Below are 18,574 nucleotides of genomic sequence, written 5' to 3' on the forward strand. Positions count from 1 at the left end.
TAGTTAACTACAAGATATTGAATATAGTTCCCTATGCTATACAGTAAATCCTTTTGTTTATTTTATATATGGTAGTATGCGTCTGTTAATCTCATACTCCCAATTTATCTCTCCCCCCTTTCTCCTTTGGTAACCATAAGTTTGTGTATTATGTCTGTGAGTCTGTTTCTGTTTTGCAAATAAGTTTATTTGTACTAATTTTTAGATCCTACATATAAGTGATATAATATTTGTCTTTGTCTGACTTAACTTCATTTAAAATGATAATCTCTAGGTCCATCATGTTGCTGCAAATGGCATTATTTCATTCTTTTTTATGGCTGAGTAATATTTCATTTTATACATCTATATCTATATCTCATCTTCTTTATCCATTCATCTGTTAATGGACACTGAGTTTGCTTCTATGTCTTTGCTATTGTAAATAGTGCTGCTATGAACACTGGGGTGAATATATCTTTTCAAATTAGATCTTTCTCTTTCCCAGATATATGCCCAGGAGTGGGATTACTGGATCATATGATAGCTCTATTTTTAGTTTTTTTAAGGAAACTCCATACTGTTTTCCACAGTGGCTGTACTAATTTAAATTCCCACCAACAGTGTAGGAGGGTTCCCTTTTGGCTTGAGGACAGATGTTAATCATCTTTATAGCCCCAGAACTTGGCATCGTATCTAGGTCATTATGGAGTATGTTATTGCCACACACTTCTAATTTATCACTAATTTCTTTTTTTCCTTTTCTTTTCAATTTATACAGTGAACTCCTTATATGCTTCTGCATGATTGGCCTCCAAAGTAAAATGGTCTGTACAATCTCAAACTCATAGAAAAAAACTATTTATCAAAAGTCCAGCTGAGGAAGGTAATGTTTAAGAGGATGATTTTTCTCTAGATATTCTAGATACCACTGAAAACAAAGAGAGAGATGAGTATCTGATATGCACTGTACTGACTGCCCTTCCCACCCGCAGCATTGCTCCTATGGAACTGGACTTTGGAGTGACACACAGCCTTTACTGAGGACCACATCACAAACAGTGCTGGCAAACTTAGTTTTGCATCTATAATAGAATATGAACATGTTGTCCACCAGGCTACATGGTGGCCTCTCTACTAAAGCCCTTCAGCATATATTTCTGTCTTAAAACTAAGAATCCATCGATTTTTATGGTATAAGAGACAAAGCCAAATTCGAAGCCCTCTTGTAACAAAGTTTGCATTTTTGCATGAACCCCATTTTATGTTTCCATTCTTGTTTTTCTTCTGCTCTTCCTTTCAACTTATGCTCTTTTGTATTCTACTTATCCTTGTGAGTGCTTTCTGGATAAACTAGCTCTGTGAAAAAGGGCTGTGCACATTGTGTTCCAGTCACATTATAGTCTGTGTATGCAGTGCACAATTTATGATGCTGTATGTGGCAGCCCTGGAAAAAAGCTGGAAATGAATGACTGACTAGGGACTATCTGAATATTCTAGCTCTTTCTGATATATACACACAGAAATGTATATGTATATGTAAATACATATACATTTGTTTATATGTATATATACATTTGTTTATATGTATATGTGCACATGTACATATTATATTTATATGTATGTACTATATGTATACTATATGCAGTAGGGATCACCCAATCCACTGATGGTCTGAATAGAACAAAAATGTGAAGAAAGGGCAAATTCACTCTCTCAGCTTGAGCTGGCACATCTATCTTCTCCTGCCCTCAGACATCAGACATCAGGGCTCTTGGTTCTGGACTTTCAGACCCAGACCTCGACTTACACCAGAGACTCCTCTTTCTCCCCTTCTCAGGCCTTTGGACTCAGACTGAATTACAGCACCAGCTTCCTGGGCCTCCAGCTTGTAGATGGCAGACTGTGGGACTTCTCAGACTCCATAACCACCACAACCACATGAGCCAATTCCCATAATAAATCTCCTTTTATATATATCTGTATATGTCCTATTTTTTCTGTTTCTCTAGAGAACCCTGTGTAATAAAATTTATTATACTTATTGTTAGTTGTTACAGTTACATACCCCAAATTAGGGTTTAAAACTTCTCAGCCAGGAGTTTTACCTAATTACACCTTCATAATTGAATGTCAGGGGTCTATAAACACTTATCTCTCGGCTTCCCTGGTGGCGCAGTGGTTGAGAGTCCGCCTGCCGATGCAGGGGACACGGGCTCGTGCCCCGGTCCGGGAAGATCCCACATGCCGCGGAGCGGCTGGGCCCGTGAGCCATGGCCGCTGAGCCTGCGCATCCAGAGCCTGTGCTCTGCGGCGCGGGAGGCCACAGCAGTGAGAGGCCCACGTACAGAAAAAAAAAAAAAAAAAAAAACACACCTATCTCTCCCTAAAGATAATCAGATACCTATAGTACAGAAGGTACTAAAAGGTGGTCTTGTTAATCCAAAAGAGAGATTAAGTATCTTGCTCAGAAATACACTTAATAAATGGTAGATTTCAACTATAGTTCAATTTAAATTCTTTTAAATTAAACATTATAAATAAATAAATAAAATCGTAGAGTTATCTGGTTCCAAAATCTGTACTCTTTCCACAAACCATACCATGCTTTACTATTTTTCCTTTTGCACTACTTTACCTGCTGAATACATGATAGGCACTTAATAAATACATGATTGGAGTAAAAATCTAAAAGGTCCTTAAGTTCTTTTTTAAGGTCACAGCAAACAAAGGTGGACCTAGAATTAGAATCCATTCCCTTGTTTCCTGGGCCATTGCTCTGTTCAGTATTTTTGACCTGGGGACACTTACCATTAACCTCGGCTGTTTGTCCTCCAGCACGTGCTCTTTCAGAAACTATGTGGGCTTGGGAATATTTAGGGATCTTCTTACTAAGCTATTTAATGAGTGAAACTTTCCATTGGTGGAATGCTGGAGAAGCATTTTGTGGACAGGAGGGAAAAAAACGATGCTATTTTAAACACTGCTGAGAGTTTGGGCAAAATCCATCTGGCAGACAGACTATTTCTTCCGTTCAAAAACTCATCAAGCACTCCAAATGTGTAACCTGTAGGCAAGTTTAATTAAAGCTTGAGAAATCTCAAAATAACTTGACATTTAAATATGTTATTTCCGTTCTGCTCTCATAGTCTGACACACACAGAGACAGTCTCAGGTCCAAATTAAGCTCCCCAGTGCCATCCAGCCCTGCCTAACTACTGGATTGCCCTATGTCCAAGGCGACAGGAATGTGAATGAAATAGGCTCATCCAATCATTATCCTTCAAATATTAACATCCATTTCATAGATAGATAGGCAGGAAGATAGGTAGGTAGATAGATAGGTAGATGGATGGATGGATGAATGACAGAGTAAAATTTACTTCTCAAAAAGGGCAAAGGCAGAGCTTGTCTTGGGGAGAACCTCAGGAAAGGAGATTCCATTTTCTCTTTTCTCTTAGTTTATCAATTATAATTCTTTTCAAAAAACTTCAGTGTTTGCCATACACATTTTAAACTAAGTTTACCTTCACATTAACACTATACCACTTCACACATAGTGCAGGAACATTATAACAGCCCTTCCCTACCAGCCCTTAAGACACTGATATCATTCATTTCACTTATCCATATGCTACAATCACCCAATGCAGTGTTACTTTATTATTTAAAGTCATATTTTAGATCAATTAAGAATAAGGAAAATAAAAGACTTTCGTTTTACCTCTGCTTATTCCTTCTCCCATGTCTTTCACTCTTTATGTAGACCTAAATTTTTAATCTGTATCATTTTCCTTCTTCCTGAAGAATTTGTCTCAATATCTTTAAGGGTATGTCTGCTAATGTTAAAGTCCCTCAGTTTTTGGTTTTCTGAGAAAATCTTCATCTCCCCTTCACTTTTGATGGATAACTTCACTATACATAGGATTCTAGGTTGGTGATTTTGTTTTTCTCAATACTTGGTATTTCACTCCACTCTCTTCTTATTTGCAGTGTTTCTGATGAAAAGACCACTATAAGTCTTATTCCTGTTCCTTTATATGTATGGCTTTTTTCCCCCCTCAGCTCTTTTCAAGATTTTCTTTGTCTTTAGTTTATTACACTTTGAATATGATGGGCCTAGGAATGGGGGTGGGAGAGTATTTATTCTGCTTGGTATTCTCTGAGCTTCCCGGATCTGTGATTTGTTGTCTGTCATTAATTTGGAAAAGTTCTTGGCCATTATTACTTCAGCTGGTTCTTCTAATACTAGAGAATGATGCATGTTTATGTATATATCATATATATAAAATACCTTTTGAAAATGTCCTGTGGTTCTTGATGTTCTGTTCTGGTTGGATTTTTGGTTTTCTTTTTTTCCATTCCTTTTTTTTCTTTTTGCATTCAATTTGGGAACTTTCTACTACCTATCTTTAAGCTCATCTATTCTTTTCTTCGCCATGCCCAGTCTACTGATGAGCCCATTAAAGTCAGTATTCATTTCTGTTATAGTATTTTTTTTTTTTTTGAGGTACGCGGGCCTCTCACTGTCGTGGCCTCTCCCGTTGCGGAGCACAGGCTCCAGACACGCAGGCTCAGCGGCCATGGCTCACGGGCCCAGCCGCTCCGCGGCATGTGGGATCTTCCCGGACTGGGGCACGAACCCGTGTCCCCTGCATCGGCAGGCAGACTCTCAAACACTGCACCACAAGGGAAGCCCTGTTATAGTATTTTTTATTTCTAACATTTCCTTTTGAATCTTAGAATTTCTATCTCTCTGCTTACATTACCCATCTGTTCTTGTATGATGCCTACTTTTTCCAATAGATCTTTTAACATATTAATCATAGTTATTTTAAATTCTCTGTCTGATAATTCCAACATCTGTGTCATATCTCAGTCTGGTTCTAATGCTTTCTTTAGCTCTTCAGGCTGTATTTTACTTGCTTTTTAGTGTACTTTGTAATTTTTGTTGAAAGCTGTACATGACGTAATAGGTAGTAGGAACTGAGGTAAACAGGTCTTTAGAATGAGGTTTTATATTAATCTGGCTAGGAGTTGGGCTGTGTTTAATGTTTGCTGTAGCTGTAGGTGCTAGAGCTTCTAAATTTCTCTAGTGACCTTGTTTCTATCTCCTCTGTTGACTTTGGCCTTCCCTCAGTACTGCTCTTCAGAGAAAGTCTGCATTTTGCAGTTATAACCCAATGTTACCATACAGAAGCCCCTTTGGTATAGTGCTCAGGTATGGGGAAAAGCTCTAACTTTATGATTAAATCTAAGTCTTTTAATGGATCTATGTCCCTGGGGTGTGATCTTCACAGGTGTTTCTTATCCCCTTAGGCAGGAAGGCCAGAGGTGCCTGGGATGAGAGAAATGCCCTTCCTCCAGCTAGGATAAGACTCTGGTAATATTTTCCCCTGGATAGTAGACCTTTGTAATGGAGAACAAATATATTCTGGGTGTATTTTACAATGATTAATTATCCCCTTCTACTGCCCGAGCAACAGGCAGATCTTTCTTGGCTCTCAATCATGAGAATCTGCTGAAGTTTCTCAAGGTAAAACCTATAAAAGTATCAGTTTCCCCATAATTGTGGCCCTCAGAGTTTCTCCCTCTCTTGATAGTTCACTCTCAACGTACAGCAATTTGTCGAAATTACCATTTAGGTATTCCTACCAGTTACAGCTCCAAGGGCTTCTGTTCCAGGTAAGCAGGTTTGGCTGTGGCTTTCTGCATTCACCTGTCTCCCCAGATTTGGATGGGAGTTGACCCTGCAACTTCAGTTCTTTGACAGTTCTGAGAAAAGTCATTGGTTTTCAGTTTGTTCAACTTTTTCGTGTTGTAAGGACAGGACTGACAACTTCCAAGCTCTTTACATGTCAGAGCTGAAACCTTATGTTAGTTTTTTAATGATTAACAGCCAGCGAAAATGTTCCCTTTTCTGCAACAACGGCTGGAGAAATACACATGGTCTGATATCAATCTTCAGGCACAGCACTCACGTAGCTTCTCACATCTCATTGCCCCCAAAGGCAGGGCTGTGAAAACGTGAACATTCCTATTGCCAGAATGCTTTCTCGGTCCCTTCCACCTCTGGAGATTGTTTTTTATTAATGTGAGCCTTCTTTCTCCATTTCTAAATGGTTGACTCTGAGAGACTGAATCTCATGTTACCATCTCACTGCAGAGCCTGTAGTGTTTTTTTTACACATTTGAAATGTGTTTTTTCTTGTCTTGCTTTCAAAGACCAACCCTTATTTTCCGGATTATTGGTGAATGACAGAAGTTATATTCATTTGTTTTATTCACTCGAGTGTTCATTTATTTTATAACTATTTATTGGTTACTTCCCAAACACAAAATGCCCCAGCTATGTCCCTGAGAGATATAAAGTCCAGAATTCTCTAACATTCCAAGTGGGAAGTTGTATGAGAATGACTATACTACAGAGCAATTTATGATACTGAGAAAATATTTGATCTGGGAGTTACATATAGGAAGAGATTAAATTCACCTAATGTAACCAGGGTATCATTAAGATTTGATGTCAGAGCTTGATCTGTCAGAGTCCAGACAAAAAACTGAAGGTACACTTAAGTAAGTTAACTAAGAAGACTTTAATAAAGGAATTACTGACAGAAGCCAATCAAAGGAAATTAGAAGGAAAATCTAAGACTACCCAACAAGAGATGGTGATATATCTCGAAGCTAGCTACAAGGGAGCTGTTTCCACAGCCAGGCCTCAAGGGGACAAGGGCAGGGCACATTACCAGAGCCCAGAAAGAAATCTGTGGGAGTTGTACTTCCAGGAGATGGCCAGGAGCTGTGGATTTTGGTAGAAACTGCAGCCATTGCTAACTTAAGACCTGGCAGGGAAGTATGGGGGAAGAAACGTGCCAACTCCACTCTCTTCCTGCTTTCTGACTTCCTACTGGTATTTCCCATTGGCTGAACCCAAATGAAAATCAGAGATCAAGCCCACAGAGGTCAGCTTCCTGGAGTGCAAAGAGGATCGGGAAGGATGAAAAGTTAGTCTGAAAGAGCAAATGGAGGATACCCAGTCCAAAGAGAGTCTGCACTTCTGGAATCTGGGAGGAAGAATCTCCCAGGGCTCTGATGGCTACAAGGCCTTGATTTGAGGTGGGAGTTAGATGCAAAATGCATTGAAATCTGTTGCCACTTCTCTTGCCACCACATCTTGACTCTCTCTGCACACTCATCTGAACTCTCACATCCAGGGAATGATCTCTGAAGCAGTATAAATGGTTCTAATATTTGATTTTTTTTTTTTTTAAGATTTTGGTGGAGGAAGATTGAAACTGGTGGCAAAGATTCATTTTTCTCTCTTACAGCCTTCTAGCAGCAAGAGGAGGAAACCGTAGAACTGCCAACGTGGTGGCCCACGGCTTTGCCAATCTTTTAACTCTGGACAAAAGGACCCTCCAAGAAATTCTAGTGCATTATCCAGATTCTGAAAAGCTCCTCATGAAGAAAGCCAGGTATAACCTTTAAAACCCCATTAGAGAGGAGTTGGTTTTACTTCGTAAAATCTAAGATGAGAACTGTGCTATGGTGGGTACAATCAACTTTACCCATGAGATACACTTAACAAACAACTGCTTATGCAGTTATACATTGAAAACTTCACAGATTAGGAGAAATGATAGTATTTCTGGTAAGTTTTTCCATAACTCTCACAGTGCTATCTGAAATGGCCTTTCTGTCTTGTCCACAGAGTGCTTCTAAAGAACAAGGCTCCAGGCACAGAGACAACTTGTCCAAATAAAGGACTTGCCTTTCTCTTCCCACCAAAACAAGAGACACCCAAAAAGTTTAAAGCTCTCCTGGGAGGCTCAGGAAAAGCAGGTCTTGCAAGACTACTCGCACTGAAGAGAGAACAAACCGTTCTGGTAATAAGGCAGAGGGAAAGGAGGGCTGTAACAGAGACCACTGGACTAAAGACCAGACAAGCTCCTACTTTAATTCCATCTCAGACACTGGGATAATCTGGGTTCATCTAATGCAAATAATTAATACTTTATATACAGCACTTATTATTAGTTTACTGTATGCCTACATAACATCACATTTAATCCTCACAGGTTTATTATGGATAGTTTTAATGTATATATACATAAATACAGTCGACCCTCATTTTTGTGGATTCTGTGTTTGTGAATCTGCCTACTCACTAAAATGTGTTTGTAACCTCAAAATCAATAATTATGGTGTTTTGGGGGTCATTCACAGACATACATGTGCAGAGCAGCAAAAAATTTAAGTTGCTGGAGGCACATGTTCCCAGCTGAGGTTGAACAAGGAGACACTCTGCCTTCTTGTTTCAACTCTCACACTGTAAACAAGTGATCTTTTCATGGTCTATTTATTGCCATGTTTTTTGCATTTTTGTGCCTCTCCCCCCACAACACTGTTAAAAATGGCCCCCATGGGGCTTCCCTGGTGGCGCAGTGGCTAAGAATCCACCTGCCATTGCAGGGGACACGGGTTCGAGCCCTGGTCCGGGAAGATCCCACATGCCGCGGAGCAACTAAGTCCGTGTGCCACATCTACTGAGCCTGCACTCTAGAGTCCGGGAGCCACAACTACTGAGCCTGTGCACCTAGAGCCGGTGCTCCGCAACAAGAGAAGCCACCGCAATGAGAAGCCTGCACACCACAACAAAGAGTTGCCCCCGTTCGCTGCCATTAGAGAAAGCCCATGCAGCAACAAAGACCCAACACGGCCAAAAATAAAAACAAATAAATTAATTAATTAAAAAAAAATGGCCCCCAAGCATATCGCCAAAGCACCACCTAGTGTTCCTAAGCACAAAAATGCTCTGATGTGCCATACAGAGAAACATGTGTGTTAGATAAGCATCATTCAGGCATGAGTCATAGTACTGTTGGCTGTGAGTTCAGTGTAATGAATAAACAATATATATCAAATAAGGTGTCTCTAAACAGAAACGCACATAACACAAGGCTATGTATTGAGCAGCTGACAAAAATGTTGTAGCCAGAGGCTTGTAGGAACCTAAACCTGCATTACCCCTAGGAGAGATAGGTCAGGGTTTGCTAACAGTGTTTGTGGCAGCTTTACAGAACAAAACTACCATGAATAATGAGGATCAACTGTATATGTATAGACATACATATATACCTATAAATATATGACATTTTACCAGTAAGCCAATAAACATTTTCACTAATATTCATTCAATTACTATCACTAATGTAAAGTCAGAAATAACCACATAGATTGCATCCAAGCTTTTATATTATAGATGAAGAAACTAAGATCCAGATTAATGTATTTGGATAAGATCACAATCAATGATAGAGCAAAAGCTATTACTCGGGTATTCAGACTTCCACACCTACACTAAGCTGTCTCCCAATTCCTAGAAATGTCAAGAAACTCAAATGTTATTGCTTTTCTTTTTTTTTTTTCATATTTCTTTGATTCTCATGATAAGCTTATGAGGGCAGATACGGAAAAACAGCAGGAACTCAGGTTTTCTGAATCTATTCCTTATGCTATCTCTAAAACTGTAGGAAATGGGAGGCTGTGGTTCTTTCAGGAAATTGGTAAAGCAAATATTATAAAAGTCAGTCACACTCAAGAGACTAAAACTTGCCTCATCCTTTGCCACACACACAACACTGCAATGAAAATCAGTGTATACCAAATGCCTTATTTAATCGGCACGGAAATAATACTTTGTGTAAAAGGCTTATGGGGTTAAAGAACTATGTAAGTCAGTATGTTAAGTAAGGCTCTCAACTTTATATGTACACATTCATACCTGGTACAAGCTTCTCTCAAACTGATCTCAAGCATCACCAGTAAAGAGCATAGTATATTTTTTACTATGAAATTTCTACAGATGACACTAAATACAATAGTTTCTAAAGCCATATCAAATGCCCATTGGACAAATGGAGAAGACTGTACTAGGAAAGAGATATGAATTTCTCCCTGAAGTTCTCCCATGAACTTATGCAGGAGGAACACCAGAGATTCTAGAGTATTTATATGGTATTTGGTTAATACTTTTTTATTAAAAGATAAATATTTAAAATTTCATCTTCATAAAATAAGTAAATATTTAAAAAGCAAAGAGTCTTGAGCACTAAGTCTAATAATTCAGAGACCATGAGGGTCAATAGGAAGTGAATTCCTTGGTAGGGACAAAAACGTGACGTAGACTAACACCGAATTCAAATGTGATAGCTCAGCCCCATTCTCCAGCACATCAGAAAACTTAGTTAAATGATAATCAATGGCAGACATGATTCCCTTATTAACTTAATTCAGACAGTCTTTGTCTTAGTGGTGATCCTTAGCTATTGCATATTAATCAAAAGACTCCAATGTCCTTGATTATGATTTCAATACCAATTCTTTTCAATAACTGTTGCTTCTAGAAAAAAAGTGAAAACTCTGAAGAAGAGGATAAAGGAAAAAAATATGAAGATAAAGGAAGACAGCCAGCAGAGAAACCACTTGAAACATCCAAATGTCGAACAAGTTCTATTACAGCAGAGGAAGCGCACCAGTCAATTAGAAGGGCAGTTTTACCCAGAGGAACTACCCGTCAATCACTCATCATCAGCATGGCTCCTTCTGCGGAGGCTGGGGAAGAGGTTCTGCTGATTGAAGTCAAAGAAAAGGCTAAGCCATAAATGTTTGATTACCTTTAGATACAATCTAGTTAGTTCCCAAAGAGATTGTAGTCAGGATGGTAGCTTAAACTAATGAGAGGAAAAGACCTTGCCGGGACCCTTGAGAAACCATAGGCAAATCCCTAGCTTAGTTTCTAGGATTTACCCTAGAGAGTGTGATCTTCTGCCTTGGCAATAAGAAGATTATTAAAAAAAACCATCCCTATTCTCCATTGTCATTAGCTTTGCACAATTGGTATTTCTCCTAATTGCATATAGTAGGTTATTTTTCTTCCGTTCTTTCTTGATGATGTTTCTTCTCTCCATTTTGATTAGGTTGGTCTTGGCTCTGAAATGATTCACTAACTTTTTCTCTTAATTGTGTGTGTGTGTGTGTGTGTGTGTGTGTGATTGTGTGTGTGTGTTAAAGTCTTGCATCGCACTGTTAGTCTTGGTTAAATGTTCCATGTATATGAATTTGTCTCTTACTTTGGGAGTATGAGATTTTAATAAAATGTCAAAAGTTGGGTGACTTTCATTCAAGGTAGGGTGATGAGTCAGTCAAGTATCAAATCAACCCAGCAGCTGGGACTGAAGGGAAGCAAACAAGGGAGCCGATGGATGTAAAACCCAACTTGCAGAGGAGTCCCCTGAAGAGCACTGCTGGTCAGCATTACTAACAAACCCACAAGCAAAATCACATTGCAGCAACATGTTGGAAAAACTGTACCCTTTGCTAAAGAAACAAACTTTAATATTTTCCCTCATATCAACTTAAAAGGCTCATCTGGCTCAACAGACTCAAACAGGAGGAATCAGATTGTCCCCATCTTCATGGAGGCTAAAGTGACATTTCTCAGAAACTTTTGCAAGCATTCACTTCAGAAGACGTCAGATTTGAGCTTCTTGTTTTCAGCTTTAGTAAAAAGTAACGAGGTTAGGAAGGCAGACTGTACACATGTCAGATTGACATATCCCTGCAATTTGCAGAAACTACATGTACAGCTGTTTACAAAATCTCCGAGTTAATTAAGTGCACTTTAGGAAGTTGTCCTCATGAATCAGCTAGCATTAGCATAATTACCAAAGTCTCAAGCTGTGAAGAGGCTAAAAGAGCCAGGCTGCTGTCAGAAGTAATAATACATATAGAATTCCATTCTAATAAATGCCCTTAGGGAATAATATTAAATTCTGTATAATAAGGCCATTTCCAAGTCCCAGAAGATGGTCATTGCGACAGCACTTTGCAGAGTGTTTTAACAAATTATATTAGCCAAAAAGCCTACAACATAGATGCATTCAGCAAACCATATAAAATTAATCACTAGAATAAAATGTATCATTTGGTACTCACCATTTTTTAATATAGTGTTCAAGTATCACAGAAACATGACAACTTTTACAAAAGGTTGGGTGGTGTTTTTCAGGATTTAAGGGAATGGAGAGAAACTGTTAAATAGTGTTTACTTTATAAATGGGAGTTTATCAAGAGTGATTAGAAGAGCCAGAAAGAAAAGGTAAAAATAGGGCCTGAAAAAAGTCTGATAATAGGAAAAAAAAAAAACAAAGGAGAAAAGTCCTGAACTTGTGAATAATATGTTCTCTTCTTACATTCTATGTTCTTCCCCTGTCATTTATTTCCCCTCCCAAACTATCCTTTTTTAGATATCTTCATTCTTCCAGTCTCTCAGACTCAAATCTAAGAATAATTAGTAACTCTTCCTTTGCTTAGTGTCACCAAATCCTTTTTCTTTCTTAAATCTTTCTAATTGTCTTTTCTTTTTCAACTTCAATATTAACAACTCAGTTCATATTTTCTGTTCAATTCAAATAGATGATCACTTTTTACCAACTATCAACTCTAATCACTTGTCTACCTTTCTCAATCCTTTTGCCATGGGTAAAATTAGAGCTTTATAAAATACAACTATCTTAGTCCATTCAGGCTGCTATAACAAGAATACCACAGATTGGGTATGTTATAAACAACAGAAATTTACTTCTCACAGTTCTGGAGGTTGGGAAGTCCAGGATCATGGCCCAGCATGGCTCACAGCAAGCTCCTTCTCACTGTGACCTCACATGGTGGAAGGGGCAAGGGGTCTCTCTGGAGCCTGTTTCATGAGGGCAGAACACCTCCCAAAGGCCCCACCTCCTAATACTATCATCTTTGGGGTTAGGATTTCAATACATAAAGTTGCTGGGGAGGGGGAGAGGCAGAGGTGAGGGACCCTAACATTCAAACCATAGCAACCACTTTTGACCATGTTACTTCTCTGCTCAGGGACCTATTAATCCCTCCTAGTGATTAAATCTTATTTGTCCAAATTTAATTACCACGATCCCAACCATACCCTCCACTGAAGCTGGTCGTCTTGCTTTTTCTGGAACCACCACCTACCTTTCTTCCTCTGGCATTTGTCCATGCTACCTACCACAGTATAGAGTGTGTCTCTCCTCCATCACTCACCTCTTTCCTATGCTTCCAAATCTCTCCCACTGCCTCTAAAAACATCAACCCATGATAGTTCTAATTTCAAGGGATTATCACATAGTACAGCATTCCACTGTTCTCTAACTTCTGCTTAATTTTAAATTATAACAAGGCAAAGACTAGCTCTTATGCTTTATTTGTAAATATAAAGACAGAAAGCCCAGGGTTTTTTTTAAAGGAGCAAGGATAGTAATAGTCAACTCATGGAAGCAAAATAAATAGGATACCAACATAGAAAAGATGCTTGACTTTACTTGTACTTAAAGAAATACAAATCAGAACAAAAATGGAATACTGGGCTTCCCTGGTGGCGCAGTGGTTGGGGGTCCGCCTGCCGATGCAGGGGACGCCGGTTCGTGCCCCGGTCCGGGAAGATCCCACATGCCGCGGAGCGGCTGGGCCCATGAGCCATGGCCGCTGGGCCTGCACATCCGGAGCCTGTGCTCCGCAGCAGTAGAGGTCACAACAGTGAGAGGCCCGCATACCACAAAAAAACCCAAAAAAACAAAATGGAATACTACTTTATACTTATCAAACTGGAAAATATTTGAAAGTAGACAATAATACCAAGTGCTGGCAAGGATGTAAATTGAAGCAACTATTCTGGCAGTTCACCTTAGAACTTGGCAATACTACTTCAGATACATATCCCAGAAAATCCTCAAGCAGGGCCGTAAAAGAAAATGCAACAGGAAATGCATTGTTTGTAGTACAAAGGAACGGAAGGCAACTGGGGTGTCTACTCTAGGAGAATGGATAAAAATAATATGGCATGTGGCATATGGATGTGTTTTTAAGATGAAATTCTATTCAGTCATTGGAAATAATGAATTAGATTTACACATAACAACACGGATAGATCTCTTTGAAAAACTAGTGCAGATTTTCTTAAGAAAAAATAATGAGATCTTTAGTCATACCATGCATGTATATTTTTATTAAGCCTATCTGATCAAGACTATCAGGGACAAATCCGTAGCCCAACAAAGCCAAGTTTATTAACCTGCGGCAACAAGGGAGACCGTTCACCAGAGGAAACGTGAGTGTCCCACCAAACACAGGAAAGGACAAGTTACGATAGGATATTGGAGAAAGGTAGAGGTTAGGTAGAGTTTAAATGAAGTGATGTTTTGAGGCTCAGATTAAAGCAAGACTGTATGTAAAGGGGTTAACATCAGCCCTGGGCCAACAAGCAGACTCAGGGTCCTGTTTTCTTGGAAACTACTCAGTTAAGATAAACATAGACTGTTGTGTCCAGAAACCCCTTATCTGAAGGTGTATACCTGGCTGCTTCTCGTGTCAGAATGACTTAGATTCTCCAGGCAAACGTGGAATGTTTCAGTCTGACTGATAAGATTTCAAATAGAAAAGTTTCTAACAATCTGTGATTTTAGGGAACAAAGTTTCTCAGCACTGTGTCTCTTTGTTGATTAGCAAAAGTGGTGTTTACAGTTTCACAAATTAAAAATATACAAAACACTATGTATTTCAAAAATATATACATGTCTAAGAAACTATGTTAAATGCATTAGAGATGATGGCCATGGGGAGAAAGGAACGTGGAAGTGGTAATAGGAATAGATGAAGTGAGAAAAAATAATAAATCAAGAGCCTCAACTAATGAGGATAATGTGCCATGAACTGAGAAGCACGATTAACTCAATTTTATGGACTTGAGTTCAGTGTTGTGTCAGAAATAGGCTAGTGGAGAAGTGAGACACCCATTAATCAAGGGTCTTTCCTTCAGCCTCTGTTACATCTGAGCCACACAGGCAGCCACTATAGATACAGCTGCTACTTCATCTGCTCTCTGGGGCCTGTCCTGCCAATGAGGCTTTTCTTCTGCATGTGGGCAGGTCTCCACTTGACCCCAGCAGAGACTACTAAGCATGCTTAGGGACCAGCAGAGACTACTAACCATGCTTAGTGTTAGGGACTGAATTGTATCCTCTTCAAATTCATGGGTTGAAGGCCTAAACCCTAATGTGACCAAATCTGGAGACAGGGTCTTTAAGGAGGTAATTAAGGTTAAACTAGGTCATAAGGGCATAAGGGTGGGGTCCTAATCCAATAGGATTGGTGTCCTTGTTTTTATAAGAAGAGGGAGAGATACCAGGGGTGCTGGTGCACAGAAAAAAGGCCATGTGAAGACACAGCGAGGGAACTCCCTGGCAGTCCAGTGGTTAGGACTCCAAGCTTCCACTGCAGGGGGCATGGGTCCCCTGGTTGGGGAACTCAGATACCACATGCTGGGCCATGCAGCCAAAAAAAAAAAAAAAAAAAAAAAAAGATACAGTGAGAAAACAGCCAGTTGCAAGCAGAAGAGAGAAGCCTCAGGAGAAACCAAAACTTCAGGTATCCTGATCTTGGACTTCCAGCCTCCAAAACTATGAGAAAATAAATTTCTATTGTTAAATACCTATTTTGTGGTATTCTGTATGGCAACACCAGCAGACTAATACACTTAGTTTCATGAACTATGGCTGAAAATAGCTGTTGGTTGGAGAAGCAGGAAACAAGAATGAGGAATACGTTGTGGAGATTCAAGAGGCAGTGATAAGACAGGCCCATGGAGATGTAAAATAACCATACCCGGGCAGGAGCTGTGAGTGACTGTACTGAGGCCCAGCCTTAAATTATATCAGCTCATTTGTTAGGTACGTGCCAGAGTTCCCAGCAACTTTGCTATGAGGAAGAACAATAGTTGAAATATGGATTTGCAACCTCCATAGATGTTGCCCATACTTCTCTCAACAAATCTTAATATTACATTCATTCAGTCTTCATAAAACCCCAGGGTATTATCATCTATTTCCTAATAGACTCCAAGCCCACAACCCACTCTCGATAATATTAACTTCATACTTTGCTTAAAGATGTGAAATATGTGAGGGGGAGTGTGGGAATATGGTAAAACATGGATGGGGTAGACATTTTCCCCTATGAATTTCAAAAATATTTTCTGATTAAAAATGAAAATTTTTTATAAGGTGGGGTTCCCCCCTCCTCCCCAGGATAGCATAACTAACAGTGTGTATTCAATAAAAGGTAGCTGAGTGAATGGAATCTCCAAAGTAAATGTGGTACCCCTTTGCCCAGTGCTGGAGCCAGCCCCAGCCTCCCTGAGTCTGCCTTTATTACTCTGCCAGGCCTCAGTGTTACCGCTGAGTTTTCTGCTGAAATAATCTGGCTTTGCCACACATGGAGTCCTCCAGGTCTCCTTCTTCTATGTTCTCTTCAATTTTCACAGCTGAGGATTTATAAATTCCCAGGAACTGCTCACCCAAGCTTTCTTTTCCTCATCCAGATCCCCTCAAAAGGCAGGGTTGATCTTCCAGCATTCTGTACTTGATTTCAAGTAAAACTAAGTCTCACTTCTGTTGACCAAGTCTTCTAAATGCTATTGGTGCAGAACATCCACCCAACCTCGTCCCAAAATTCCCCAAGGGTGTGCTGTCTCCTGCCAACTATCTGCATTAGTGATGCAGCCCTGGTTTCCACTTGCTCGGTATGAGTTAGCACTGACATCCTTCCCTGTAGGACCTCCTTCCTCCACCCATCTCCTTGCCTACACAGTGTGCTCTCCAAGGAATTCAAAATAAATCTCACATTAGCTTAAATCAAATATCATTAAGAGGGGGCAGAGTCAAGATGGTGGACTAGAAGGACACGGAATTCGCATCTCTGAACAGCTAGGGCACCTACCTGGCACCGGTGGGGGACCACGGACACCTAAGGGGACCGGATGAACCCTCAGCAACCGGGTAGGATATGTGGCATGCAGGGGAGTGAGGGGGGAGGGGAAGTGGAGGCGGGATGGGACTGGCGCCCCTGAGGGGCAACTGGGGGAGGGAAAGGGATCCCATGCTCGAAGGGGGAAATTGGGGGACTACTGGGAGGACAGAGGATCGGAAGGGAGCGTGGCCAGGCTTCCCCTGCCCACTTGAGCTCCTGGGAGGCTGCTGAGATCCCAGGCCTGACCCTCTGCCCACCTACACCCCCTCCAACTGCACGGGTCCTGAGGGAGTGGGAGGGAGGGAAGGGGGAGCAAAAGTAAAGGCCGGACCTACAGGACTGGCAACCCTGAAGGGTGGTTGGGGGAGGGGAGGAGTTCCTACACCCAGCAGGGCCCACCCATGGTTAGGGGTCCAGTGGGGATGGGGGAGACGGGGGTGGGGCTAGGGGCAGTGCAGAGGAACAGAAGAGAATGCTGCCAGCGCTCTCTCTGTCCACTTAGGCACCCAGGGAGCCTATTGGGCTCCCAGGCCTAATCCTCTGCCTTTGGAGCCTCCCTCCTGCCACGCAGAGCCCAAGCCCCGCCCCTATACCCGCACCCAGGGCCCCACCTCGATACTCAGAGACCCCCTGAGACACCCTCCAACACGCTGGGCCTAAACTCCACCCACACACCCTCACCCAGGGCCTTACCTCCAAACTCCGGAACTCCACACTCAGGAGGCCCCCCCCCACCCTTGGAAATGCTGCCTCTCCCCTTCCACGCAGGTCCTAAGCAGAGGCCCCACCCCACGCTTGAACGTTGCCCCGCCTAGGCCCCACCCCCAAGGCCTTTTCCAGCTGCGTGGGTCCTTAGCCTAGGCCCAACCTCACGCTCAAATATCACCTCCCACCAGCCTAGGTCCTGTCTCACCCTAAATCCCACCCCTGCCTAAGTTCCACCCCTGCCTAAACTCCGCCCCCATAGCCAAGGGTTTTTTTTTTCTTTTTGCCTCTTTTAGATGGGGTTCTGTTTTACCTTGTTGATTCATTGTTGTTGATTCATTTATATTTTTTCTAATAAATCTTTTATTTTTCTAATTTTATTTTGTTCTTTGTACTTTGTTATTGTTCTGCTCCTTTTGGCTTGTTTCCCTCCCACCCCACCCTTTTTTTTTTTTTTTCTGTTGTGGTTTTATTTTACCTTGTTGCAGTTGTTTCAATTATATTTCTATTTTTCCTAATATCTTTTTTAATCTTTCTAATTTTATTTTGTTTTTTATTCTTTGTTATTGTATTGCCCTTTTTTACTTTTCTTTCTTTTTTTTTTTCTGTGCCACATGGCTTGCAGGATCTTGGTTCCCAGGCTGGAGGTCAGGCCAGTAAGACAGGAATACAGCCCCACCATCAAAAAAAAGAAAAAAAAGAAATGAAATGACAAAAATATACGTTACAGACGAAGGAGCAAGGTAAAAACCTACAAGACCAAATAAACAAAGATGAAATAGGTAACCAACCTAAAAAAGAAATCAGAGTAATGATAGTAAAGATGATCCAAAATCTCGGAAACAGAATGGAGACAATACAAGAAACCTTTAACGAGGATCTAGAAGAATTAAAGAGCAAACAAACAGTGATGAACAACACAATAACTGAAATTAAAAATACTCTAGAAGGAATCAAGAGCAGAATAACTGAGGCAGAAGAATGAGTAAGTGAGCTGGAAGATAAAATGGTGGAA

At 40.6% G+C, this 18,574-nt stretch overlaps 1 protein-coding gene across 1 annotated transcript in view; it reads left to right on the forward strand.

Annotated features, from left to right (window-relative positions):
• Positions 1–10,646, forward strand: part of CNGB3 (cyclic nucleotide gated channel subunit beta 3) — a gene marked incomplete at its 3' end in the record, with an annotated part of 141,384 nt that extends 130,738 nt beyond the window's left edge. The window contains exons 16-19 of the mRNA XM_079902412.1: positions 7,311–7,457; positions 7,694–7,868; positions 9,245–9,319; positions 10,389–10,646. Coding sequence (XP_079758538.1) covers positions 7,311–7,457; positions 7,694–7,868; positions 9,245–9,319; positions 10,389–10,646 — 655 coding nt within the window. The remainder of the gene's footprint in view (positions 1–7,310; positions 7,458–7,693; positions 7,869–9,244; positions 9,320–10,388) is intronic.
• Positions 10,647–18,574: the final 7,928 nt, after the last annotated feature.

Source organism: Stenella coeruleoalba (assembly GCF_951394435.1).
Source record: "Stenella coeruleoalba genome assembly, chromosome: 17".
Lineage (NCBI taxonomy): Eukaryota > Metazoa > Chordata > Mammalia > Artiodactyla > Delphinidae > Stenella > Stenella coeruleoalba.